At 48.8% G+C, this 26,410-nt stretch overlaps 1 protein-coding gene across 1 annotated transcript; it reads right to left on the bottom strand.

Moving 5' to 3' along the window:
- Positions 1 to 697: 697 nt before the first annotated feature.
- On the bottom strand, positions 698 to 23,404 carry BTBD2 (BTB domain containing 2). Its single transcript, XM_059831898.1, has 9 exons — positions 22,809 to 23,404; positions 16,434 to 16,553; positions 12,940 to 13,096; positions 9,043 to 9,148; positions 8,042 to 8,239; positions 4,963 to 5,155; positions 3,176 to 3,263; positions 1,972 to 2,118; positions 698 to 1,402 (listed from the first exon to the last, which is right to left on the bottom strand). The coding sequence occupies exons 1-9, from the start codon at positions 23,402 to 23,404 to the stop codon at positions 1,241 to 1,243; spliced, it is 1,767 nt and encodes a 588-aa protein (XP_059687881.1). The 3' UTR covers positions 698 to 1,240.
- Positions 23,405 to 26,410: the final 3,006 nt, after the last annotated feature.

Genomic DNA, 26,410 nt, shown 5'->3' with positions numbered 1-26,410 from the left:
AGACGGTGCAAACATACACAGGCAAACAGAAAATCTTTAATGTTTTCCTAAACTGTTTCATAAATCCTCGTCCATCTGCTGCGTTGTTAGGTAACAGGCAGTTGCACATCAAGCCTCCCTTCCTATTTCGCATCAGGGCAGCATGCTCTGAAACGGCCCGGGGTGGGTTAGCAATGCACAGAAACAAAGAAAGAGAAAATGCATTGAAACGTGCATGAGAACAGCAGCAACACACAGGAACAGGGGGGCCAGGTGAGGCAAGTTCCCTTGCTGGCTTCAACTGACAAACCCCGGCACTATCCGCAAAGGATTTGATTAGCACAGTAACGACTAGTACGGGTACCCTGCTGCTGAAGGCTGCACGGGGGTTATCTGAGATCGCCCATCGTTTGAAACGCGCTACGGAGTTTGAAAGAAGCACCACCAGGCCCCAGCGTGGCAGCCTGCACACAGGGGAGGAAAAAGCCTGCCCGACCAGAGCCGCTGCCCCTTCCCGAGTCCGCAGGGCCACGGGCCGTCCGCAGGGGAGGGCAGTTCGCCGTCACCAACTGCCCAAGGTAAAGGATTGTCACAAATTAGTGAAAACAGCATGAAAACGCCGCAGTCTCTCCAGAGGCGGTCTAGTTTTGAGGTCTCCCTCAAGACCGTGTAGTGCTGAAACAGCAAAGCCTCAGGGAAAAGGCCACTTTCCGTAACTTTTTGAAGGCGGCCGCATACGCCGTGGCTGGCGGAAGGGAAGGCGCCAGGCACGGGCTGGCCAAACCCCGCCGTTGCAGCGGCGCTGCCGGGCAGGCGTGGCAAACTGTCTCGCCTCGACTGCTGAGCTAGAGCAGAAGAGGGTGGGCCACACAGCCCTTGACTGTGTCTTTTTGCAGGATTATCTCCTCACAGCAAGTATAACCACAACCAGAGCCACTCGTTTCCATGCTCCTGACTGGTGGAAAAGCATCTACATTCATTACAGTCAAAAAAAAAATGCATGTTGTTAGATAGGATTAATCAGTAAAGTGAAAAATGACTAGCCACAGACAACCTACAAATGATACTGGTATACCAGTTAGTCTGGTACGTGATAGCAGCAGAATCACTAGCACAAGGCAAAACATGAGCTTTGAAATGATTTTACTGAGACCTTTGGCTAGTGTGGCTCCAATTGGTGTGGTCAAACTCAGCCAGAAATTTAGTTTGGAAGGTCATGGGGAAGAGAACAGAAGAGTCTAGAGCCAGCTCCGCAGCTGCACTATGTGTAGAAGATGATCTCTGGGATTTGTCCATCCTCCACAGAAGTGCCGTTGTTATTCCCAGCCGCGTAACAGAAGGTAAAGCAGGTTTTGGCTCCCGTTGTCGGTGATTCGTGGATCACTTTGCGCAGTCCTTTGGTTCCATAGTGGGAATCTGGACCCTGCAACGGTCACAGAAGACAAGAACAGGTCAAGACAGGGATCGCAGCCCCGCAGGACCCTGCTGCTCTGGGAAGTTTGGCCTCACAGCCTGGCCCGAAGCAATGAGCTTTGGAGATCTCAGCACCTCCCTTTTCTTTCTGGTTCTTGCACCTCAGGTATTTTGAGCAAAGTTCTCATCTCTGTCAGAACTTAACACTACATTTAACCAGATCTCAACAGTTAAATATCAACTTTTTTAAGCCACTGCAGGCAGGCTCTGGATTACACACCTGCAGAACTGACAGTTTATCTGTATACACCCAAAAAAAATAATCCCATCACTTCATCACTAATGTAGCCTGTTAATTAGCGTACATTGCAAGACAAGTTAAAAACCAACTCTGAATGCTGGTGGTGAACGCACACACTGCACCACCAGGCGAAGGACTACAGAGCAGACCTTCGAGATGATACTACAAGCCTTGAAAAATGCAAAGCAAGAACCATGGTGCACTGAAGGGGCTACAGAAGCCTGCTTTCACCTATCTTCATAAGCCTCTCTTCTACCCATGCCGCCCCAGGACGGTACCTTTAGAGTAGCACATGCTGTATAGTTGACGTTGGGTAAAATCTCAACAGGTTCCTTGAACATGACCCGGAAAGTGTTTGATGATCCGTCACAGCTGAACCCCGTGTCGTTCTGCCCCAGGACCGTGTTACTGTCTGTGTGGATGATCTGTAAGACACGTGTTACCTTTTAATCCACAGAGTTAGTTGAACGCTGCCCTGCACCAGCGCAGGTGTGCGTCCCCTGAACTGGACTGAATCTGAGGGACTCAACAGTTTGACCAGCCCCATTGCGACTGCACTATCCCATTGCTTATGTCCGTCTTCAGTGCTGTGATCACACCGAACAACTGTGGGCTTGGGTCCCAGACAGCCCCAGACAATCCCTCCTTACCCTGAAGCCTGGCAGAGGACTGCAGGCAGACGTTCTGCGCTTAGATCTTCAGTTGCCTTTCTCCTCCGAGAGCTCAGGGGCACCAGAAGGAGACCCTGACAATTAAGGAAGAAGTGCTGACGGACAGTGCTCGTCACATTAGCTGCGCTGTGCTGGAGCAACTTCCCTGGGGACGGCTCTTCTCAAGTGATCCGGACCGGGGTTACGTACGCGCATCCAGAACGAGGCACACAAGATTTCCGTAAGCCACCTCAGTCTTTGAACAAGATCACAATGGGCTTCAGACAACCGAGTCTCCCTCAGTCCTACTTGTCATCTCCAACAGGACACTGACGACCTGAGGCCGCACATCAGCACTGCACAGGCCCAGCACAGACACAGCAATTGCTTTCTTCTCTTCCCTTGTTGAATCGTGGCTACTCCACTGAATTTGTACAGCTCGAAGCAAAAGACGGTCCAAGTAGTATTGCAGCACCCAACTGTTGCTGCAGCACCTGCGGGGCAGATTTGGCCTGGCCTGCTCGGTGCAGGAAAACATGCACAGCTTCTTCCCAAACTGCACCACAACTCTCCGAGATGTATTTTTCAAAGGCTGCAAGCGGACTTGGGGAGATACTGCAGTGACGCATGCAACGGGAGGTTGCATAAAATCGAGAGCAATAATCCCTCTTATCCCCAGTGCCCCATCTGGCCCTCACTACATCTGCCAGCCACCCTATCTAGAAAACAAATACAGTCCCTTCTAAACTTAAGATTTTGTTGCATATTCCACTAAAATGTGTAAGTTAGTCCCTACAGCAGCAAATATTTTTAACATAGCAGAAAGAATTACCTGTATATTTACTTGGTAATCCGTTGGCCCATGTATGGATCCGTATAATCCAAACCCAACTACAAATATCCTTTTGTTTACTGAGAACCTGCAGGAACAGATCAGGGAAGTCAGACCAACTTGCCACTCCTGTTATTGTTTTAGTACAAGGATGATACACAAGTATCTTCATCCACTTTAATTTTATACCTATGATTTAATCAAACATACTACAATTTTAAGTGCAACTCATTAATAACTGAAATCCTTTACAGAAAGGATAATTTGTAAGCTTACACCTTTGACTGCCCTAACGGGCCAGCAATAATTTTGTTTGCTCATGTAAAATACAAAGCTGCACAATCCCATCACCGAACCTCAGAGTCCAGGCTCAGAAAGCGTTTCGAGGTTGCGGTACAACGTCAGCATCCAAAAATGCCAGCCAGGCAAAGGCAGGGTAGCCTGCAGAGCGTGGAGTGCCCACCCTCACGGCGGCAGCAGTCTTTCCAGCAAGGTAACAGCAAAGACCACTTAAAGTGTCATTAGATATTTCACTGCTGAGCACTGGAGGAGAATTGTTAATGTGCTTCTGAGTATGTGCTGAATATAGCTGCAGGGTGGCTGCACTCAAGATTTACCCAAGAGTAAAAAATAAGATTCAATAGCTCCTGAACACAGGAATCCCTGCTGCCTAAGGCAGCAAAGGGAAGGATATTCACCCCACTGCCCCACCTACAGCTCCATCTTCTCAGGTAGCAGAAAGCCTCAGTGCCTGCCAAACTGCCAACGTAATTTCTTCACCCATCCACCAGCTCTTTCAGCCCCGCATGTTTCAAGAACAAACATCTGCGGCAGGCTAGAAGCCACTGCTCTGCAACAAGCATAAAATATTCAGCGTTGAAACTGCATGCAAGCCTTGCTGAGGACTGACCCTGATGCTGCCTGCAGCGTCAAGCTCCAAAAGGTCTCTGAACATTAGATCTGAGAGCAATAAACGTTTGGAGCTAGCAGCTCTTCCAATTACGATCTCCTGTAAGGGGATCTAACCCACAGCTCTACTGACATGCAAGAGAACCACTGATGAACAATCTTGAGAATTTTAAACGAACCGTATTAATGCGAGTCCCCCTTCCACCCAACGCAAAGGCGAACCGGGAAGTAACCAAGGCTTTCTGGTTACCTCCTGTCTTGCTCTAACGACTTGGCCACACAAAGTTGGCAAACCACCACCACCACTTGCCATGCCACGCCTCCACGCCTCTGCCACCATGACTGGGCTTCGCTGTTTCTCTGCAAGCTTAGGTCTAAACAAACTAGATATTAGCGGAAAAGCAGGCGCAGCAAGCATTTTATCCTAATCCCTCCCTCAAATAGGCAAGATTAAGGGGCTTCAACAAGCCACATTTACACTTATAATAGAGCAGGGAACTGACCTGACCGAGCACTGGTTAGCTGACATACCCAGGCACAGGAGGAAGCCACAAGCTGCCTGGTGACTCCAACTGCTACGTGCCCGTACAGCTGCAGGAAGCCGCTTGAAAAGGAGAGAAATAATCCCTCAAGAGGCCTGTGCTGGAGGGCCACATTTGCTGGAAACCTCTGCCAATACAGAAGCAAAGTGGCAGCCTGCAGCTGCACATGCAGGTTAATGCATCAGGCGATGCTTTAGCCCAGCAAAACGCTTTCCCTTCAGAGTTTGCACTAGGTTTACAGGGTCTAGCACATAACCTTGCAGGTTTAGGTCTAGAGTAGGCCCAAAGCTCAGTAAACATGTATCTATCAGCAGCAGAATTAGCAGAGAAGCTGACCTTATCCTGTCACTAGTCCCACTGTACCCCCAGCGGCTCTCCACCTGCTGGAAACGGCTGATGCTGCACTCCTTCCCCCGCAGGCAGCAGCGCGGTCTGTCGATGAATTCCACCCGCGGCTTGGGGTTCACTGTGAAGTGGAGGAACAGGCTCACCACTTCCCGGTCCGTGAGGATTCCCGACTGGGCAGGCCCTGCAGAGGAGCACGAAAGCAGCGATGCCGTCAGCCTCCAGAAACCAGAAGGGATCCTTTTGGGATTTACACAGGGAAGCAAACTTGACTTGCAGCTAAGAGTGGGCCAAACCCCCATCACACGTGGGATCTCGCTGGTGTGTCAGGAAGTTAAACCCCAGACAGAAATGTGCTGCCTGCCTTTTATTTGCACACCAGTCGCGGACTGCAGAGCCTCTGTACGGAGCACGTACATGGAACAGCGATTAAGCACGCAGCTCTGCAGAGCCGAAATGCATTTGGCTAACAGGACTGGTTTAAAAACCTAAAACATGCAGTTAATCCTTCCCCCACTCCCTCAGGAGACGATAATACTGATAAGAGACAGGGATTTTCATACATCTACACTGGTATTTTATAACATTACTGTTAAGACATCATGAAAGCCCATGAGGGGTAGTGGGAAGAAATGTCACCTGATTACCATCAGCTTAGAAAATACAGGAGTATTTTTCAGTCAAGACAAAGGTAGTTCAGCTCATGCCTCCTTTGACTCCCTCCCTCCCTTGGGCATTTAAATCCCTGCTTTGGGTTTGTTTGGGATTTTTAATACCTTTATTGTAGAACCTAGGGAAAAACGCTAGCGATTTTAGCAAGACTTGAAACACGTTGTCATCTTTTCTCCAGTAACCAGATGTTTTTTTCCAAAGTGATGCTAAACTCAAGCTGTGGACACTACTCTGAATACTTTCAGAAGTGGAACCAGGTAAAAATTAGTCTTTTAGCATAAGAGTTAAAAGCTGCTCTGCACCTCTATTTGCAAGAGCCTTTTAACAGAAACAAGACTACTGCATACTGCAGAAACAATAGCATTACATTTTAAAGTGGTAAGCAAACGCCTAGCTACTTGTTGGTCCAAAATGACTCGTGGGTGGTTAAATTCAGCACGATGTTACGCAGACATAACATGGTCCAAGGCTGCAATAGGTAGAGATGAAAGAATTTAAGGAAGTTGACTGTTAACAGATAAATGAGCTTATGGATACTTTGCTCAGCAAAAATTAGCCGTCATTGATCATGTCTGAACTTATCCTGTGTTGCTGTAATTCAATTCTCAAATGTTTCAAATTACTTGCTCGAAGGGAAGGGAGTGACACATTTGCCAGTTAAAACATCTTCATGCAAAACTCCATGTTCGGTACCAGATTATACAATAAACTGGTGAAACCACTGCCTGTAAAAATCCTTTTTTTTCTGCTTTTGGTAGAGGGGGGTGGAGGGGAGTGTTTTCCCTCTCCTACCTCTGCTGCGATCACCAAAGAAATCAGAGTCACTGAGAAACTCAGAAAAAGGACAAAGCTGAAGCAATTCCAAGGTAGTCCCTTGTTTAAGGAACAGCTGACCAGCGCAGCCTCTCAGGTTTGGGGGTTCTTTTGTTCACCTTTTAGGTTAAAGTGGATGGAGAAAACTTATGAGTTTCTCTCAAAGCAAGAAGACTAACCAAAATCCAAGTCGAACAGGCAGTTGTGACAGACAGTATGGGGAGGGGCATTGACATTCCCAGCTCAAAGGCTTCAACCCAAATAGGCCAAAATTAACGCATTCCTGTCAGTGAGATAGAATGAGACAAGATCTGAAGGAAGGGTTGAAAGAAACAGGATCTACAGAAAAATGCAAAGTTTGGTATACACGCACTACTCTGACAGCTGTAACGCTACCCAGAAGGAAGATGCTCTCTCCCATCAAGGTGGATCATAAGCCTGCGATCTGCTGCAAAGCTGCTGTTCGGCACGATGCACACCAAGGAACAGCGTGCTGTGTTTTCACCCGGTGCCAACACAAAGGACAGGTAACCAGTTCGGATGAAGGGATCTCTGCCTCCCTGACCAAGCTGTTTCTGAAGAGACTCACGTCCCTAAGACCACATCGCAGCTGTGACAGGCAAAATAGAAAGTGGGTACCAAGTTTTAAGCACAGATTTACTTCATACTAATATCCCTCTTCATCTTGAAATATGTACATTAACTGTCGATAAGCTGATGCCATCTCTGCCTTGAGAAGTGATCTGCAAAGGAAGTGGTGTCAGTGACCCTTTTTGCTTCTTTGTACACATAACTGCAGCCTAAAACAAGTTTCACTTTTGAAAATGGCTCCACAGTGTCTTTTAGCATGCAAACTATTTAAGCCAATTGCCGGTTTTCAATCCCTGGAGAATCACCAGAGTATGAAGTCAAAGACAACAGGCAATGAAAACAAAACAAAATCTTTAGTCAAAACTGTTAAATGATTTGGACATCTTTGTAGATCAAGGTCTTAATGTAAACTTGAAAAATTCTCTAAGACACAGACTAAACAACGCCAACCCTTCAGTTCAAAGAACATTTTGAAAGTTTTTTCTGTTACAGGGCTCTGCTCTGAACAGCATCAGCAAGACACGGCCAACACCACCATGGGATTATAGGCAGCAGCAAATAGACGATGGGGAGAAACATCCTCATTTCTCTTTGGGAGCAGGCTACAATCAACAATTATTTGCAACTCCATTAGCTTTGTGTAGTTTAAACGCTTGGAATGGTTAGAAAGGAAAGCATGTGAACCCCTGTTTGGATCTCTGCTCTCAGCTGAATGAGAAAGTAACCATCTAAACATACTGTGAGTACAAACAGTCAGCTATGATCCGACTCGCTCCGACCCGACGGAGCACCGTAGTCTTTAAAACAAGAGTGAATGATCATGGATGAAAATAGCATTTACACAGTAGATTCTGTAGATCAGTGGGAATGGGGGATAATCTCAAATTTAAATTACTACAGGATATACAGAGAAAATCTATTTTCATGTACTTGATCCTCTGTAGTTCAGAGAAAGCAAAGACCAGGGTTGCCAGAAACGCCTTTGTTCAGTTACCTGCTGCAAACTCCTCAATAGTCATCAATGGGAAGCGGATAAGAGAAAGCGCTTTGCCCAGTACTTTCCGCTTGTTCTCTGGAATCACCTGAAGTTGCTGCCGTTGACACTCAGCCTCCGACCAGCGAACCACTGCATTAAACAAACGAACCTCCCGGATCCCCAGGGTATCCCTCTCCAGCACCGCAACCAGGGTGTCTGCAAGGCAGGACAGATAGTGACAACTTTAGGCACTAACCCAAATCACCCGATTTAACCTAGCCAGAAGTACCCTACATACAACCAAGGTAAGTAAAAGAGAAGCAGTTGAAAAAACAGCATCTCCCAAAAGTGCTGCCGGAAACCTCTGAAGAAGATATATCTGCATATTCCATAAGCAAGTAACTCACTGGAGCAGCAAACAGTGCCCATTTAATTGGCATGTTAATGGAAGTGCAGTAGAATGAATTGCAACTTACTTGACGTCAAATTTGGATGAAGCAAGCAACATGAAAGCCAGAAGGTTACCCGTGCCTTACCTCCATAGTCCATCTCATTAGAAGAAGGTTAAAGTCTGAATTTTAATGTTTATTAACTGTGCCCAGCAAGTTTGGAAACTGCATATGATAATTAAAATAGCCAGTTCTTGCTTCCAAAAACGCAACACCTTTTTAACTCCAAAACCTGACAAAGACTCAGGGAACAATGCCAACTTCACAAAAGAAGGCAAGTTACACCCACCCAAAACCTGCCAACATCAACAGAGGAAACGGGCCTTGTATCATGCCCAGAAAGCTCAAGTTGCACCAAAGTAAGCAGATTCCAGGATATTTCTGCAAGCAAGCATGCTCTTTTGCAAATGCCTTGTCTCTAGCCGCTTAGTACCAGAGACTCTTCGTTCAACAGATTGCTCCAGAGCAGCAAAGCCACAAAAGAGAAGTGCCAAGTATTAACCTGTAATAACTTTATAGAGACTAGCTTGTTATGAAAGCATGTAGAGAGAGGAGGGGAAAAAAGCTTACCCAGATCAATGTCTGTAAACCCCTCCGCATTGATGGCATCTGATGTGTTCTTGTCTATATTCTCTAGGCAAAGGCTGGCCAGCTGAGGCTCATCAAAAAGTCTCGCCTAGTAATGAAAAAGCAGACATTAACACAAAAGGTATTTTAAAGTTTACACTAAGTAAGGACCCCCCTTCTCTCCCAGAGCCCATCTTCATTAGCAATACTTTGCCTGACTGCATCATGGATTCACTGGGCTGCAGCAGTCTTTCACAAGCAGTTAAGCATGACAAGGCAAAGACTAGAAAAATCTGCATTTGGCATCAGCTCTGTTTTAGCTGTGCATGTCTTCAGGCACGTCTTTGTTTTATCATCACATCAGTTAACACGGCTATAGTGCTTTCTAGCGCCATACTGACCACGTCAGCTAAGCATGGGTAATTTTCACTACATCATTTTTATATTTAGAAGAAAGCTTTGCCCATTGACTCAGGCCTGCTAACTCTAGGAATATGCAGAGACAGCTTATTCTGTAAGAACACAGTCACACTGATCTCATGTATGGGCAAAACCGCCTTAGCAGGCACACTGCTTTCGTCCCAGAGAAATGTGCAAAACCCTGCAGGATATGCAGCTTGCTTAGTGCATTTGCATGTTTTGCACAGGAACAGCTACTCTAATTTAGTTACCTTAAAGAATTCCCCCCAAAATAGGTTACTGTTCCAAGCAAAGCCTGCACACAGCTTGGTGAGTTGCTCAGAATCTCTCTGCCCAACTTAAGTGCAGTCTCGTAACAATTTCACTACCACTTCAGATCCCCCTGGACCACCAAGACACGTTACCAACCCTGTGGCTAGCATAAGCAGAAACGAGGTGGGAATGCACAAAAGTCACTAAGGTGACCTCTTATTTCCAATGCTTTGGTTTTGCTATTTAGGAAGGAAGGGCCTTAACATCACACCTAACATCAGTGCAAGAGTAGACTGGGACTTGAACTCACTGCCACAGGTAAGGTTTAAAAATTGTGTTTTGGGCTGGGAACTCAGTCACTCACGGAGGTTAGCACTATCGAGCGTCTTCTGCTTCACCCTTGCTCACGGGCTGTAGAGCTCGGCAAGGCCAACCTTTGTCACTGAGACCTCAAGTGCAGAGAGCTGAAACAACTCTCCATTTTCTCAGGGACCGGGGAAGCTTCAGCAGTCGTCACCTGCTCCTGGGGCTGGAGGACCGCCAGCGCCTTGCACCCTCAGCATCCAAGAGTTGTGACTGACTCAGGCTTTACTACAGTAGCGGCTCTCTTTTGACACGTGAAGGACTTGCGTTACACTCGCAGAGTTCTCTCCCAGAGCAGCTTTAGGGAAGCTATTATTTCCTTGTTGATCAAAGTGACATTTGCATGTACGTCTGGCATGAAAGAGGATCACAGTTCACTGTGAGGCACAATCAATTAGGAGAGCTATTTGCCACTGATATTTCCGCCAGAGATTAGCATTTGCTTGGAACACTGTCAATGACATAGCTGCTGGACCAGCAGGATTGAGCAATGATACACGCAAAGGAGGTTTGGGGCTCTACCATCTTAGGTCCACAATCTTAAGCCTGTTGGGAAATGTTTTATACAAGATGTATCTCAGGTGTGTAACTGACTGTACAAATTGTCAATTTGTTGCAGTGAAAGCAGAAAACAGAGGCTGATTTTCACACTGAAGGACCAGAACGGGGAGCATTTTGAGAACAGATCCATTAAGCAAGGTGCCTCGTGCAGCCAGTCATTGAGATACAGATACGTTTCTCAAAGAACACCAGCCTCAAACATTTTAGAGAGTAGATACCTGAAACTAGATATGAATCACCACTGATCACTAATCATAATGGATAAGCCACAAACAAAAGGAACCAGGAAAGCCTGTCTCCATCTGGCATTTCAGCTGCCCCAGTGCAGCTGACAGAGTGCCAGTCAGTATCTTGTTTTTGATATCTGAAAAACTAGGACACCTTCCTCTTTTGCTAAAGAAGGACCTTTGTGACTTGTAAGGAAGTCACCATGAACCTACATGTCACTTTGCCAAAGCTGCAAAGTCAGGTTGCAGAGACTTAGCATGCCGCAAAAATCCCTGCATAAAGAATGCCACCAAAAAGCTGACACCGCTAATCCTCATGAGGTGATGGCTAGCGTAAGATACCTCTTCCAAACTGCAGCCTACAGGAAGGATGTCTTCTCAGCTCTTGGATAACAGCTCCTGATCTTTCAGACTGCAGGCTGCTGAACCCAAAGAACAGGAGAGCTGCAGCCAAAGAGTTACAATTGTCCTACCACACATCAGATGGGAGCGCAGATTTCCTTACCATCACCCAAGCAAGAATCTTTACATCCTGCATCTTCCCCAGGGAAGTGCAGCGTGGTTCCCCCCATGTCTCAGAGGCTGCCTCACCCATTTATGGCTTGTGGAAAAGGGCCAAGTTAAAAAGAGGATGTGTAGAGGGACATGGTATTTTGCAGCAATAGCTCAATCCTACCAGTGAAGAGTGTCTACAACAGCAATGTAACATGGAATCTCTTTGAGAACTTGATCCAAGTATTTAAACTCATATAAAATCCCAGCCTAATCGCAGCAAAGAGCTCAGCAGCAACTGCTTCAGGCCAACACTATTTTAGCGCAATGCTGCTTCAATTTCTGCAAAAACTGCTGGTGTAGACGCTGCCACCGATGCAATAACTACAGTCAGAGCCTGAAAGACGCTTGTACTAAGAAGGAGGAAAAAAGCCAGCAGCCAGATACACTGGGCAAGACAGGACAACCCCTCAGAGCCAGACCACCTTAGTGCGCTGGTTCCCACGTCAGGGCAGCTGTGAAAACTCCTCTGCAAGGTTTAACATCAGAAATCACGGCAGCTTTCCTGAGCTGGCTGATCAGAAATATTCCTCCAGAGCTAGTCAAAAGTATGCCCGTTCCCTAAAGGAAAGAAACTCGCACACACAATGCCTATTTGTTCCTTGTTCCTATACCATCCAGAACAGGGTGTAGGGTGTCCCTGGCAATGCTACAGGCACTGCAACACACAGGTGACAGCACTGTGGAAGTCACTGATATGTCAGCACAGAGGGTGGCAGGGACCAGAAAGAAAAGATGGGGCTAGGAAATGGGAAGGATAGTGATGCTAATTTAATCAACCTGCATGCAAAGTCTGATCTTCTCCAAAATAAGCAGAAGCTGTAAACACTGCCTTCTAGTTTGCTGCTTAGAAGAGTCAAATGGGAGATGGAGGAGTCCAACCTTCACAGATCGGATCAGAGGGGCAGAAGGATGCGCAACCGGCCTCACAAAGAGTCAAGAAACACAGCTGCACTGAAACTCCAGGTTTGCGTGCCTTCAGTACAGCGGCAGGGTGAGCTGTAACAGGCTGAGGAAGAGATCACTTTGTTCCTCTCCTAGGAAAATAAACTGAAGCACTCACAAAAAAGTTGCATTTTCTGTCTTTCACCCCCATTTCAGCAAAACTATAGCAAAAAAACCCTTCAAAGAATGTCTGACCAGCTAGATGCAGCAAGCTTTGCAAAGAGAAAGCTTATTACACCAGTCCCCAATCTGAACGCATGAAAATCCTCTCATTTCACTTTTCTTCTTGGCAGATAAAATTTTTCCACCCTGTTAATTTCTTCCCCAGGTCACACTCTGGAAGGAATCACCTGCCACACCACAACAGAAAACAGATCTGAAATGGCAGCAACATTTGCTGTATTTTATTGTTCTTTATAAGAACCTGCTCATCAGCACTAGAGTCCTGTAAGGAAGAATTCAAAATGACACAGAACTGCTCCATTTTGGATGATCAACTCCATAACACTCAGAAAACTTGTGTTTCCCTACTGTGACGGACCTTGCTCAAGGGACTTAATGCAAATGATTGCAAACTCACCTGTGTTAACAGCATGAATGCGTTGTCTGCTCGGAGGTTTTTTTTAAGAAACTCCACACAATGAGCTTCAAGGGCTGGAACTGCATATTTTTTAGCTGTGTAAAGCGTTGTCATAACAGTCTCTGGTCCAATCTGAACTTCGTCTGAATAAAGAAATCTGAAAACATGCAAACAAACATTGCTCAGGTGAAGCCAGTAAGATAACAGAGTAAAAACCCTTGCAATTCATATAAAACATGTTTGTGCTTCCGCCCATCATCCTGGTCCCAATTCCTATACTTGAGAGATGGAAGGGTTTTCACATCCTTTCCACTGACTCTGGTTTACCAAGAAGCCCTCTTTACAGTATAACTTTTAAAGAATGAAATAGCTGGGAGATCTGCTGAAGCACCACAAACTGCCTAGCATCCCACGATCAGCGAGCTGTTTAGCCTGCCCCTTACGCTAGGCTACAACAGTCTCTAGCCAAGCGTACCCTTAAAATTTTTGGCTGTTCAATTAAACTAAACAAGGACAAAAATTCAATCCTGCCGGCCTACTTCAGAAGAAAAGCTCTATTTTACACATTATTTCAAAAGTGATCAGAAGCACTCGAACACATACATCCACTGCAGATGAGGTGTTTTATCCATACCTCACTTCCCCCTCATCTCTTCACTTTATATACTGAACTCTTTGTTAAAACACAAACTGTTCCATTTCATTATACAGATGTTGAAGTACAGCATACAATATAACTGCAGCAGAAAGCAAGAGTTAATTGCAATGAAAAACAAGGACTGCCACGCTGCTAGCAAAGCATCAGCCTTCACTGTTAGGCCAAAACAAGGAAGTACATTCATACCACATGGGAAAACAAAGGTCTTCATAGGAAGCCTGACGGAGCCTCCTCATCCCCAAGCATGCTGATTAGAGACAACAGGAACTGACAGGCTGAGTTCAGTAAAACCAGTTACACACTTGATGTTAGTCCTAATCCCATGCAGGGGTTTTGTTTACTGTTTTTCCTTTAATCAGTCAAGCATTTGCCAATCAGGATCTCAAAGGCACAGAGGCGTAATATTAAATGTGTTAACCGGGCTTGGCATTCCTATTCCATGGGATATTTTGGAAACTCCAGCAATTTTTTCTCCTGCACTTCTCTGAAGGGGGCACAGCAACACATCGCGTGGCCACTATCCCTGGAGGCTTCCTGCAGCAGCAGGCCTCTTCCAGGGGGATGCCAGGCAGTGTCCCGCCTGGAGGGAGTTGCTGCAGAGCAGCAGTAGAGCTCCTGGTCCTCTAGCTAGAGGGCCAGGATGCAATTCAGGGAAGCATAAACAGGGGGATTCAGAGGAAGGGAAGCACTCTCATTGCTGTTCAAAGCAGGCTTTTGTGCTGCTCTAGAGCATCTGTTAATAACAGCATCAAGCCACAGGCTCATGAATGTATTTTGCACACATCCCTTCACCAGTCCTATTTTCACTTACTAATCCTTTTCATTACAAGATTAAAAGAATAGTTGCTTTAAAAACAACTAGTTCTATTTACTGCAATGACTATGTTAGTATTTATTTAGTCCAAACAGTGTGCACTAAGAGGGATAACGAGAGGCTCAAACTGTGAGAAAGTGTAGTATCAATTTAGAAGATGATTTAGATTATAACCCCAGACAATCAAAAATGTTCTTTGGTTTACCATGAAAATAATAATAAAAAAGGATCTCTTACACAATTACAGCAGACCTGTTAAAGGCCACTAACCCACAAACACAATCACAATCTAGTGTCCAGAAGGGACCTTCTGCTGAACATTCAGGATGGGCACTTTGTCCCTTGATAAGCTCCTGATCCTACGGCATTAGGTCATGGCTTGGACCAAGTCCAGAGACATATGTAAGGATCAACTGCCATTTCAGATCAGTGTTTGGAGGGACTGGTTTTACTCTAGCAAGGTTCATACCACGTACTTGGTAAGCTTCCTACTGGAACGCAGCACCCAAACTTCCTTTGGCACATTTAAGCTCTGAGCATTTTAAAAGCTATTTTAAAGTTTAATTCTAGATTTAAGCATCTAAGATATCACTGGACCACGTGCACAGCTACTGTAGCATAACTGCAAGCCTTAGAGGCGCTGTGATAATCCACACACCATTTCTCCTATACAAAATAAAAACATTTCTGTTGAAATCCAGGTAAACTCATCACTTCAGTCTTTACATATGATGGTTTTCTTCCAAGACCACACTGTTTATACAAGTACTGAAATCTCAGCACTGACAGGGAAACAACAGGACTTTGCCTCTAATTCACTCGATATTTTAGCCTCACTGAGTTTTAAAGATAGATACTAACTCTGCACTCCAGAGAGATCTACCGGGCTGATGGAGAGCCATACGCCAATTAGAGGGATTCCCCATGTGCTGGTGTCTGGTTTAAAATGAGCCAAAGGAGAGGGGGCTAGGGGCTCCCTGTTATCTCTAGCCTTTCATTCTAGCAAAGATCAATTTTAAAATCTTCTAAGATAGCACAGTCATGACCAAAGCACTTTTTGAAGGTAAAGCAAAAAGTGTGCCAAAGCTATATATAGTCATTGTTCCCAATAGGAAGCAAGCAGGGAACATGTCAAGAGCACAGGACTGGAAACCCCTGGAAGTAGGTTACAGAAATCCTATAGAAACGGGACAATGACTTTTCAGCATACATTCAGGATTGCTGCTGGATGTTATACAGCACCAGCCGAGCTTAAAGAAATCGGTGAATAGGATGTTACAGCCCCTTCCCTCCTCCTTCCCCCAGCATGCAGACTTACAACGCATGCTGTAAATGTAAATTCAAAACCAGCTCTCCAAAAGAGGAATAAAACACGCACAAGGGGAGATACCATACAGAATGGCTGACACGGATTTCATACCCTTGCTTACCTGTTATAACTTGCTCGTTTGCCCGTAACCTAAATGAGCTCCAAGTATTTGTAACTTACAGAGCTTTAGGGTGAATAGTTTTCCCCACTTCTCTCAAATAGCATTTGGATCAAATCAAACCAACTCATGAACGAGACTTTTTGAGACAATGTCTGAACTAGTAACTCTCAACTTAACTGCAAGGGCCAGCACGTGCACTTATTCCAACTGCTAACCAGAACACCTCCCTACTGCTGCATTTGCATGGTGTAACTAGATATAACTACATATTTACAAAATTATAATCCATCCAGTTTAGTTTTGCCCATACTGCAGATCAGCAGCAGGAGGGCATACTCATTTAACTATTGCTAAACCAAAACATGGAGCAAATCAGATATTTTTGTGCAGTAGCTACACTAGACTTTTACCCAGGAAAAGAAGGATTTAACACCAGCATTTAAACGCCCTTGAACAGATCAACAAAGAGGCATTTTATTTAGAAACTTAACGATCTCCGCTCTACAAAATGGTTCACTGCTTTCATTAAAAATATCCTTTTCTACAATAAATCTGTTCATTCCAGTTACACCGTACATTAGAAGACGCTTACTTCAGCAGAGCTAGGAAGGCAGCAGGCTCCACATCAGGCAGCTCGATCTCTGTAGAAGTTGTGGCCATTCCACCATTAAACATTGCATCGAAGACTGCGCTGCCCACCGCCAGCACAAACCTAACATTAAAAAACAAACAAGCAAAAAAACCTGATGTTAAATCATATTCTTTTTAAAAAAAATAATCCCAGGCTAGTTGCTATTCCCCAAGGCCAGCCCCAGGGAAAGCAAATCGTTCCTAGCGTTAAAGCAAAAGTGTTTTGCAACAGAAGGGAGTGTCAGGTTTTCTGTTTGTTCACTCCAAAAACACCAAAGTTGCAAGCAACTTCATTTTGAGCCCTGTCCCAGCATACAACATAGTAACTGTTCCCCAAAGACAAGATTTTGTGCATCATGGAACAGAATACACGTGGCTGCATTGCAAAGTCCTCGTAGGAGCCTATGCACCGTTCACGAGGTTGAGAAGCTAAGAAACAACAAAGTTAAGGAATTCAAGTTCTTCCAGTGAACAAGGCCCAAGTCTTGGTGCAATTCCCCACAGTCACGTACTGAAAACACTTAGGGAAAATGTGTCACTACACACTACCCACCCTCCTCCGTCCTCCCCAGACACCAGGAAGATATCCTTGGTGACAGCAGAGCAAGTTCTCAAAACATGCAAATTGCACTGGCAGCACCACCAGCTGTGACACCACCATGTCCTGCAGCACCCAGCACGGGAGCTGCCTTCCCCGGGCACACTGCTGTGTCCTTCCACGCAAAACCTGCTTCAGGCTCAGCCTAGAAGGCTGAGAAAACCTCACTCGAAGCAAACCAGCACTGTTAGGTGCACACAAACCCTTTTTGCACTGCTGCGAGTTTACGTGGTAATTAACGACAAGAGGCATGTTATCGGCCCTAAAGAAACAGGAAGCAAGAATTCCCACAAACCAGGTTTGAGTCCGAAAATAATATTCCAGCCCTCCCATGTAAACAAGATGATTTCCCTCACTGATAAACACCAACTCCTCTTTTAGGAGGAGGCACAGACCTGGGCTGCTGAGAGGCCTGCGTATATTTAGGCTGCTGTACCTGCCTTGTGACTTAGAAAAGCCATTTTGAGAACTTTCATTGATTGAAAATGCAGAGACGAGTTTCTTCCCAGTAAAGCAATCGTGTTCCTGGTGCCTGCAATCAAGCAGCTCCCTGAAGTTAAATACGGCACAGGCCACGAAGGTCACAGCTCAGCAGCGTGGGGAAGCAGAGAAGACCAGGCTACAGAGGCAATTACTGCAACCACTTCTCCAACCAACTACAAAAAGGAAGAAGCTGGAAAATTCAGGGGCTGTCGCTGCAGCAGTTTGACGCACACTTCGGCAGAGAAGCATCAAGAACTGCAGGCAGAAAACCGTACAGAACAGAAGGCACGAGACAGAAACCTCAGTACTTGGACCCCAAGGAAAGCCCGTCACTAAAGAGGAATTTCAGCTACATTTTGCTGCAGTAGGAAACGACACAGAAGCCTTTTTTCTTTTCCTTTTAAACAAAATTTTTCATTTTCTCGCTTTTCACTCCCCTCCCATCCCGAAGAGGCCTTCCACGGACACAATAGAGCAAAGCGCTGTGGACGTGCCAGGCTTGTTTGCCATGACGGACTGTTTGGCTGACAAGCCGGGTTGTATTGTTTCTGATCAGTTAAGAGAGCTAGGGACAAACCACAGCGGTTAAAAAAAAAGTATACACATGCATATTTTTAATCAAACAATTCTGAAGAAAAATGTCAAGAACAAATAAAAAAACTTGTTCACAATATTAGAATCGCCAGATGAAACAAAAATCCTTGTTCCTACAAAAGCAGTGAGGGTGGCAAGACAATCGCAGGCGTTATTTGCTACTAAAAATTAACATAAATTAATTGCACTCTAAAATTTGCATTCTCACAGCCAGCACAGTATACATCTTCAACAAGCAGACAGCCTTCAGAAGCAATTCGAAAAAGGCATTAATTAAAAAAAACTCTCAAATTTTTGCTTCCATTTTACTCAGGGACAAGTCAGTCTGATTTTTTTAAACTGCTAAAGGGATCCCAGTATGTGCCAGAGAGATACAGAGGGCTCCGAATTTTAAGTTCCCTTAAAATATTAAGGGAACACAATTAACATAAGAAAATCCCTCTCTCTTCACGGTGTCTTCTCACTCTTGAACACTTAAAGCTATTCTAAAGACACTCCAGGAAAAGCAGGGGTGTGCACTGTTTCTCCCACACAGTCCGACAGTTTTCCCCAACCGCTCAGGTCTGCAAAAGGAAGAGATGGGGTTTGTTTCAGATGGGAGAAACACAACTACCAAGCCAAACTGGCAGAGTAATAGGGCTTTCTTTTGTTTTCCCCTCCTATTTTCCAAAGCGCTGTAGCAACCAGCGCACAGCAAGCCTCTCCCAACCCCAAGGAGCACCGCCTGATGCAAACATACAACTCTCAAAAGGGAAATGCAGGTACCCTAAGCTCAGCGTAGTGATCCACCTCTGTCAGAGGAAGAATTCAAACAGAGGGTTATTTTTAAACAACAACGTTGTGGCCAAAACAAAGCGGGCTACTGAAAGGATGCAGAGAAATGATCAGAAGCAGAGAAGAACTAAGCAAGCCACACTTGTTTTCTTATCATTCCCTCTGCTTGTGTAAGAATCAAACTGACTTTCAGCAGTAAGAGTCACAGGAACTTCCATGAGGTTAACAATTTGATTTGTCTTTACGCGGATCTGAAGTTGACTCCGAAGGCTTTTGAAGGCCTGCAAGAAAACGTCTTTCAATTCACTACTTATAGCTTCCTACCCACCAATTCTCACTGCTTCCTCGTTCACCTTGGCATCTCCGCCCGTCACTTCATTTAATATGTATACCCAACAGTCCTGCTCCCTTTCTAGGCACTACAGTAATACCAATAATAAAATAAACCACTCGAGAACCACGACTATCCCACCGCTGCATACCACCTCCCTCCTCCGTCCGCTCCACTGCGGAGAAATCTTAAAATGTCGCTTCCAGAAGAGCTGGCACAGGAACAGAGCCACACGTGATGTGCCGGAGCTCAGTGAAACGGTAGGTGACAAGAAGCTAATGAATGATGATCATTTTCTTGCTGCATCCTTCCAGCGCAAGGCCTAAAGCCTCCAGGTGAAACAAGGAGGCAGGTTCAAAAACCCCCAGGGAGAAGCTCTTCACATGCAACCCCAGAAGTCGAGCACCGGGACACCTCAGCACACAACACTGCAGGTACTGCAAGTTAACAGGCATCCAAGAAAGGACAAGATGAGCTTAGAAGAGAGACACCTGGAAACAGCAGCCAAAAACCTACTCAGACTGTCCCCAGGCTGGAGTACACACAGGGGTGCATCGCCACACGCTTGCCCCATTCCCTTTTGGGACATGTTTTCCAGCCAATTAACAAGCTTAATTATCACACCCGTGCAGCTCCTGGCTGATGAGGTTTACGTGTTTCTAATCTCATTGATGTTGTGCTTGATGAAGCAGATCTGGAAAAAGTCAAAAAAAACCCCCTTCACTCTTACTGCTGGGCCTAATCAATGTGTTGACCTTGGCCACATGAGCATCACGAAGCTTCGAGGCAGCCTGCTCGGTCTGGCTTTTGTTAGCCTTGACATCAAAAAAAAAACCAAACCCAAAACTTAAGGCCGTTCTACCTTCTTCATGGCTGATTCAGCAGCAAGAGGCAATGAGCTCGAGCTTGCTCCAGGGTATGCAAGCAACCTGCACAGGGTCTGGAGCCTCCTGAAGATGGAAAACATCTGACCTTCTCAGGGCTGCAGATGTGTCACAGGACAGATGCTTGGATAGAACCTTCAGTCAAACCCAGCAACAGCCACCTTACGCCATTTATCTACAAGCAGGGCTTTCACACACAAAATGAATGTTTGCTCTTAGTTGCTATGTGAGATATCTATTGTCTGCTTCTACGGCTTTATAGGAACCGCTGAACTTGCCAGACTCTCTTAGAAACGCGCCTGAACCTACAGCTATGTCACCCTCAGAAACCTCCTGCCTGCACCATCACACGTGGACGACATCACCTGCAATCGCTTGGCGTATATGCCATTTAACTACCTCAACCTACAAATACGCCACCTCCGCTCTGCTCCTTCCTGGAGGAGCCCGACCAGGGAGCAGCTGCGCTATCACCTCCAGCTCCTGCAGGACTGCGACTCTCAGATTATTCGTGCTTTCGTTTTTTCAAACTGCTGAGCCCCAAAGGGATTTTCGTTTGCCACCAAAGCCGGCAATTTCTAACGCACCATGCAGCCATAGCAAAGATGACAAGTAAGGTATTGTAGACCACTCCTCAAGGCACCACTAGCTGCCATCCAAGAACCCAATTTAGGATACGCTCCTACTGCAGCCATGCTTTACACCTGGCCCATTCTGAAAATTAACACAATAAAACCAGACTGTAGAAATACTTACCTGTTAACTGTGCACTATTTCAGACACCTAGCATCAAAGTACAAACATCTGCCCTTGGTCGCTGAAGCAATACAGTGCCTCTCAAATTAAATTCATGGTTGCTTTGTGACTCAATTCCAGCGCAAAACATCTTCTGCTGTCAGGCTGCTGTGGGAGAACTGAGCACAGAAGGGGTCTGGGTGGTTTTATTTTAAGCTGTTTCTGAAATAACCACGGTACTTCATGAATCATAAGGATATCCCAACCGTAATATCACACAGGCAAGTTTTACTAAAATCTATATAATCCATAAGTGGGATGTCATGGCATGCCACACTCTATTCTATCTTTACCACCCAGAGCACCAGATGGATTTTAGAGCAATTAAGCAGCATTTCACTTTGGGGCTATTTTTTTTTAAAGCTTCATTTATTTTCCATTTATTTGTGGGCTGAACATTGCGCCTCCCCACCTAGCAAGCCTAGTTCTCAGGACAGGAGCAAGCCTACTCAAATACTAATTAAGCTTCAAATTATAAAAGAACAGAACTGACACCCTAAACGCTCAAACCAGTCTAGAACAAGCGTGTTTCATTCGGAAAGCGAGAGGAAAAAGGGAAATCTGAAGGGGAAACTTCCAGGAGTGCAAACACATATGAGAAAAGCGATATTTTGAAATAGTTTGGAGCAAGGCTCCCTTTGCCAAGCACCACTTCTAAGTACGCCAATACACCTTCTCCTACCCCAATTAAAGCAGGTCCCATCTTTGAGCGGAAAGCTCTTGCGTTTGCTGTTGGCACAGCCGAGCAGCGCAGGAGGCGCTTCCTGGAGCGGTGGGTTGCGAGTGGCACACATCGATTCACCGGAGCTGCCCCAAGAAGCAGCTGAATGTCAATCAGCCACATCAGTTTTGTGTTATCCAGGTGGAGGCAATTCCCAGCTTCTCAGCGAGCGGGCAGCTCAGAGCTGCAAACTCTTACATGGCAGCTCGGCCTTAAACGTTAACCTCGACTGGTTTCCTCACGCCCAGATGTCATTCTTAATACAGCTCTTCCAGAATCATGGGGTTTGTTTTATAGTGGTGGATTACTCCCCAAAATATAGGGCTTCAGAAAAGATTCAATAAAGGTTATTTTAAAAAGAAAATGTTGTGATTTCTCAAATCATCGCTCTTTTCTTTCCATCCCCAACGCTCTCAGTGATCCCTGTATCTGTCAGCAGAGATCAGGCACTCTTGGAGACTCCTCTCCCCCACTGCCCACAAAACCAAGGATTGCCTGTGAGCCAGATCCAGGGATTTGGGGGTTTTCCCTGCTGCGCTTGCCCCAGTCGCACCTACCCTCCATGGAAAATACTCCCAAGCGAAAGCTGGACCCCGTCACCTGGGCTGGTAACCGTAAGAAGAAACGTGACATTGACCCGAGGGCTGGCAGAGATTTGAGGCGGCAGCGACTGACCACGCCGAGGGGCAGAGCCGCCTCCCAACGAGGCCAAACCGGGGGGACCCGCGCTCGGGTGCTGCCCGGCTCCCTCCCTCCCTCCCCCCCTCCCGCCGGGGCGTCCGAGCCGGGCCTCGCCGAGGCCAGCGCATCCCCCCGAGCCCGGCAGCTCCCGACGGCGGATAAAACGCGGGGTGAAGTTACCCGACCCCCCTTTCTCCTTTCACCAGGGAGACCCAGAAGGCCAAACCCTGTACCTGCCCCCCCCTCCGCTGGCGCATCACCCCCCCAGAGGGTGCCGGGCCCACAGCAAACCCCGCACCCAGCCCACGGCCTGGCCCGAGGCCCGGGACCCGCGACCACCTCGCAGGGCCTCCGGGCCACCCCCCCCCGGGCCTGGCCAGGCCGCCCCCGGGCCGGGGCACCCGCACGGCCCACCTCTGCCGCCCCGGTCTCCGTGCGTGGGGAACCCCCCGCGCCCCCTCCCGCGCGGGGCCCACCTGTGCGCCGGGATGCGCTGCGAGCCGCGGCCCTTCCCCACCAGGAAGTGCACGTCGCTGAGCACCTCGTTGTTGAAGAGGAAGGCGAAGCGCTCCTGCACCGTCGGCTTCGTCGCCTGCCAGTTATAGACCGGCTCCCGCTGCAGCGCCCCGCCGGGGCCGCCCGCCCCCCCGGCGGCCCCCGCCGCCCCCGCCGCCGCCGCCGGGCCCCCCGCGCCGCCGCCGCTCGCCGCCGGGTTGGCAGCGCCGCACTGGTTGTAGGTGAGGCCGGGAGGCGACGGGGGGGCGCCGTTGGTGCAGGCGGCGGCTGCGGCGGCGGCGCCGTTGCCCGGCGGCGGCGGCGGCGGCTGCGGGCAGGAGGAGGAGAGGCCCCCAGGGCCCCCGCCGCTCCCACCGGCCGCCATCTTGTGCGGCGGAGGCGCAGGAGCGGGCGGCGCGGGGCGGCGCTGCAGCAGCACCAGCACCAGGAGCGGCGGGCGGGACACGGCGGCGGCGGGCGGGAGGGGGGCGGCGATGGCGATGGCGGCGGCGGGGCGGGCGGCGCCGCGGCGGGTGCTGGTGCTGCTGATGCAGAGAGCCGGGCAGCAGCGGCGCATGGGGCACGGCGCGGCGCCGCCGCCGGCCGGGCCAGGGGGGAGCGGCGGCGGGGCGGGGAGAGGGCGTGGGGCGGCGGGCGGGCGGGGCCGCGCCTGACCGGGCAGGCCCGGGGTGCGGGGCCGTGAGGGGAGCGGGGCGATCCCCTGCGGGGATGAGGGGACGGTCCCTGAGAGGAAAGAGGGGGCGTTTCTGAGCAGCGTGAAGGGGCGATCCCCGAAGGGCAGTTTGGGCGGTGAGGGGGCGATCCCTGAGGAGGATGAGGGGCGGTCCCTGAGGTGCACTTCGGGGGATAAGGGGGCAATCCCCTGAGGAGCAGTTGGGGGGGGCCCGGGGAGCAATCCCTGAGGGGCAGTTTTGGGGGGCGATCCCTGAGTTTGGGGGGACCGGGGAGCAATCCCTGAGGCAGTTTTGGGGGGCGATCCCTGAGTTTGGGGGGGCCGGGGAGCAATCCCTGAGGCAGTTTTGGGGGGCAATCCCCTGAGGAGCAGTTTGGGGGGGCCCGGGGAGCAATCCCTGAGGGGCAGTTTTGGGGGGCGATCCCTGAGTTTGGGGGGGCCGGGGAGCAATCCCTGAGAGGCAGTTGTGGGGGGCAATCCCCTGAGGAGCAGTTTGGGGGGGCCGGGGAGCAATCCCTGAGGCAGTTTTGGGGGGCGATCCCTGAGTTTGGGGGGGCCGGGGAGCAATCCCTGAGGCAGTTTTGGGGGGCAATCCCCTGAGGAGCAGTTTGGGGGGGGGCGGGGAGCAATCCCTGAGGAGCAGTTTGGGGGGGCCGGGGAGCAATCCCTGAGGGGCAGTTTTGGGGGGCGATCCCTGAGTTTGGGGGGGCCGGGGAGCAATCCCTGAGGCAGTTTTGGGGGGCGATCCCTGAGTTTGGGGGGGCCGGGGAGCAATCCCTGAGGCAGTTTTGGGGGGCAATCCCCTGAGGAGCAGTTTGGGGGGGGGCGGGGAGCAATCCCTGAGGAGCAGTTTGGGGAGGCCGGGGAGCAATCCCTGAGGGGCAGTTTTGGGGGGCGATCCCTGAGTTTGGGGGGGCCGGGGAGCAATCCCTGAGAGGCAGTTGTGGGGGGCAATCCCCTGAGGAGCAGTTGGGGGGGGGGGCGGGGAGCAATCCCTGAGGAGCAGTTTGGGGGGGCCGGGGAGCAATCCCTGAGGCAGTTTTGGGGGGCAATCCCCTGAGGGAGCAGTTTGGGGGGGCCGGGGAGCAATCCCTGAGAGGCAGTTTTGGGGGGCGATCCCTGAGTTTGGGGGGGCCGGGGAGCAATCCCTGAGGCAGTTTTGGGGGGCAATCCCCTGAGGAGCAGTTTGGGGGGGCTGGGGAGCAATCCCTGAGAGGCAGTTGTGGGGGGCAGTCCCCTGAGGAGCAGTTGGGGGGGGGGGCGGGGAGCAATCCCTGAGAGGCAGTTTTGGGGGGCGATCCCTGAGGAGCAGTTTGGGGGGATGAGGAGGGCAGCCGATTAAGAGGCTAGGTGGGGATGAGGGGCAGGGGGGCGCAGGTGGCAGTTTGGGGACGGATAAGGAATGGGGGAGCGATTCACGGAGGGGAGTTTGGGGGTTATGGGGCTGAAGGGGGGTCAGTGCTGGGGGGTGAGGAGCGAGGGAGGTTTGGGCCATGGAGAGGGGCAGTCAGGGGGGTGGAGGTGAAGCAGGGGCAGCCCTGCTCGGAGAGGCGGGTGGAGGGGGGAATGTGGAAGGAGCAAGGGTTGCTCCCTGCCCGCTCTCACAAACCAGCCTTTTCTCTAAAGCAGAGACCCAAGCCTCCGCCATCCCCGAGACACGCTGCTTTGTGCCCAGCAATTCCTCAGAATAATTAGCTCGGAGTTAGGGGCCACCACTGCTGACACCGGGCCTGGAACACCATGTTTCCAGGAGCACTGTGGGTATTACCCTGCACGTACCAGGGAGCCACGGCTCTCCTTGGGGACAGGCTGATCCGCAGCAGCCTGATCCCTCACCTGGTCATGCCCTGCTGCCACTGAGATCCTGTGAGATCTGCTCGGCAGAAAGGCGCGCTGGCCACCTCCTTGCCAGCCAGTGTGAGGTGGAAAATGGCGCGGGGGGGCAGGAGCAGTCTGAAAAGCAGAAGATTAATTAAGAGGCTGTGCCACTGCCTTGCTCTGATCTCAGTAACTGAACCATTAAAGTGATTTATTCTTCATGGGGTAATTATATTCCCCCTTTCTCTGTTATCCGTCCCCTGATCTGTGTTCAGCTCTTGGAAGTGCCCGCACATGCATTTGGGAGCAAACGTGTGGTCCTTGATTCGGCATGTTCAGCGAGGAGATGTCCTATCTGCCCCTTCTATTTTCTGTGCCTTCGCGTTACAGTTTCTGTAATACACAAAGATGTGCTATTTATATTGATTCAAAGCTTCCAGACCCTTGTATAGCTCAAGGATCTTACCGATTCACCACTACGGCCAGACGCTGCTGTGGCACATTGCAGCGGTGTTGTTACACCACTAATTTTGATTGAGAGCTTCCGACCGGGTTTTGTATCATGTTATCAAATACCTGTTTCTGCTGCCTTACGTGCCGGCAGGTTTCTGCTGCATTTTTTAAAGCTGTGTTAGACTTCACGTGGACAAATTTGGGAAGCTCCTCTCGCCACAGCTATGTGGAGTTCAGAGCTGGCCGTCCTAATAGTCCCTTCTGGCATCTGGTCTGTGCATGCAGGAATGAGTAGAAGCCTTTAGAGGAGGAGTTCTTTTTCCTGTGAAATCTTTCTTATATTAATAATAACTGAGCATTAAATACAGATGTATTCTCTTTTAAATACACTGCATCCTTTTGTCTTTCACGCCGTTTGCTTAGCACATCACACACACTCACACCCCCTTGCTGCCTTGCTGGCCAAGCTGCTTCCGTGCATTTCAGCGTCACATTTTTTACTGACAAACGTGGTATCTGGACACCTGCCCGGTCCGTGCTCAGTCCCGTTCGGCTTTCAGATGCTTCATTCGGGCCATAAACATTAGAGGGAGCTAAAGACTGCTGCGTGCGCCCAAC

The sequence above is a fragment of the Gavia stellata genome, chromosome 32, assembly GCF_030936135.1.
Source record: "Gavia stellata isolate bGavSte3 chromosome 32, bGavSte3.hap2, whole genome shotgun sequence".
In the NCBI taxonomy this organism is placed as follows: domain Eukaryota; kingdom Metazoa; phylum Chordata; class Aves; order Gaviiformes; family Gaviidae; genus Gavia; species Gavia stellata.
This window is presented reverse-complemented; position numbering and strand designations above follow the sequence as displayed.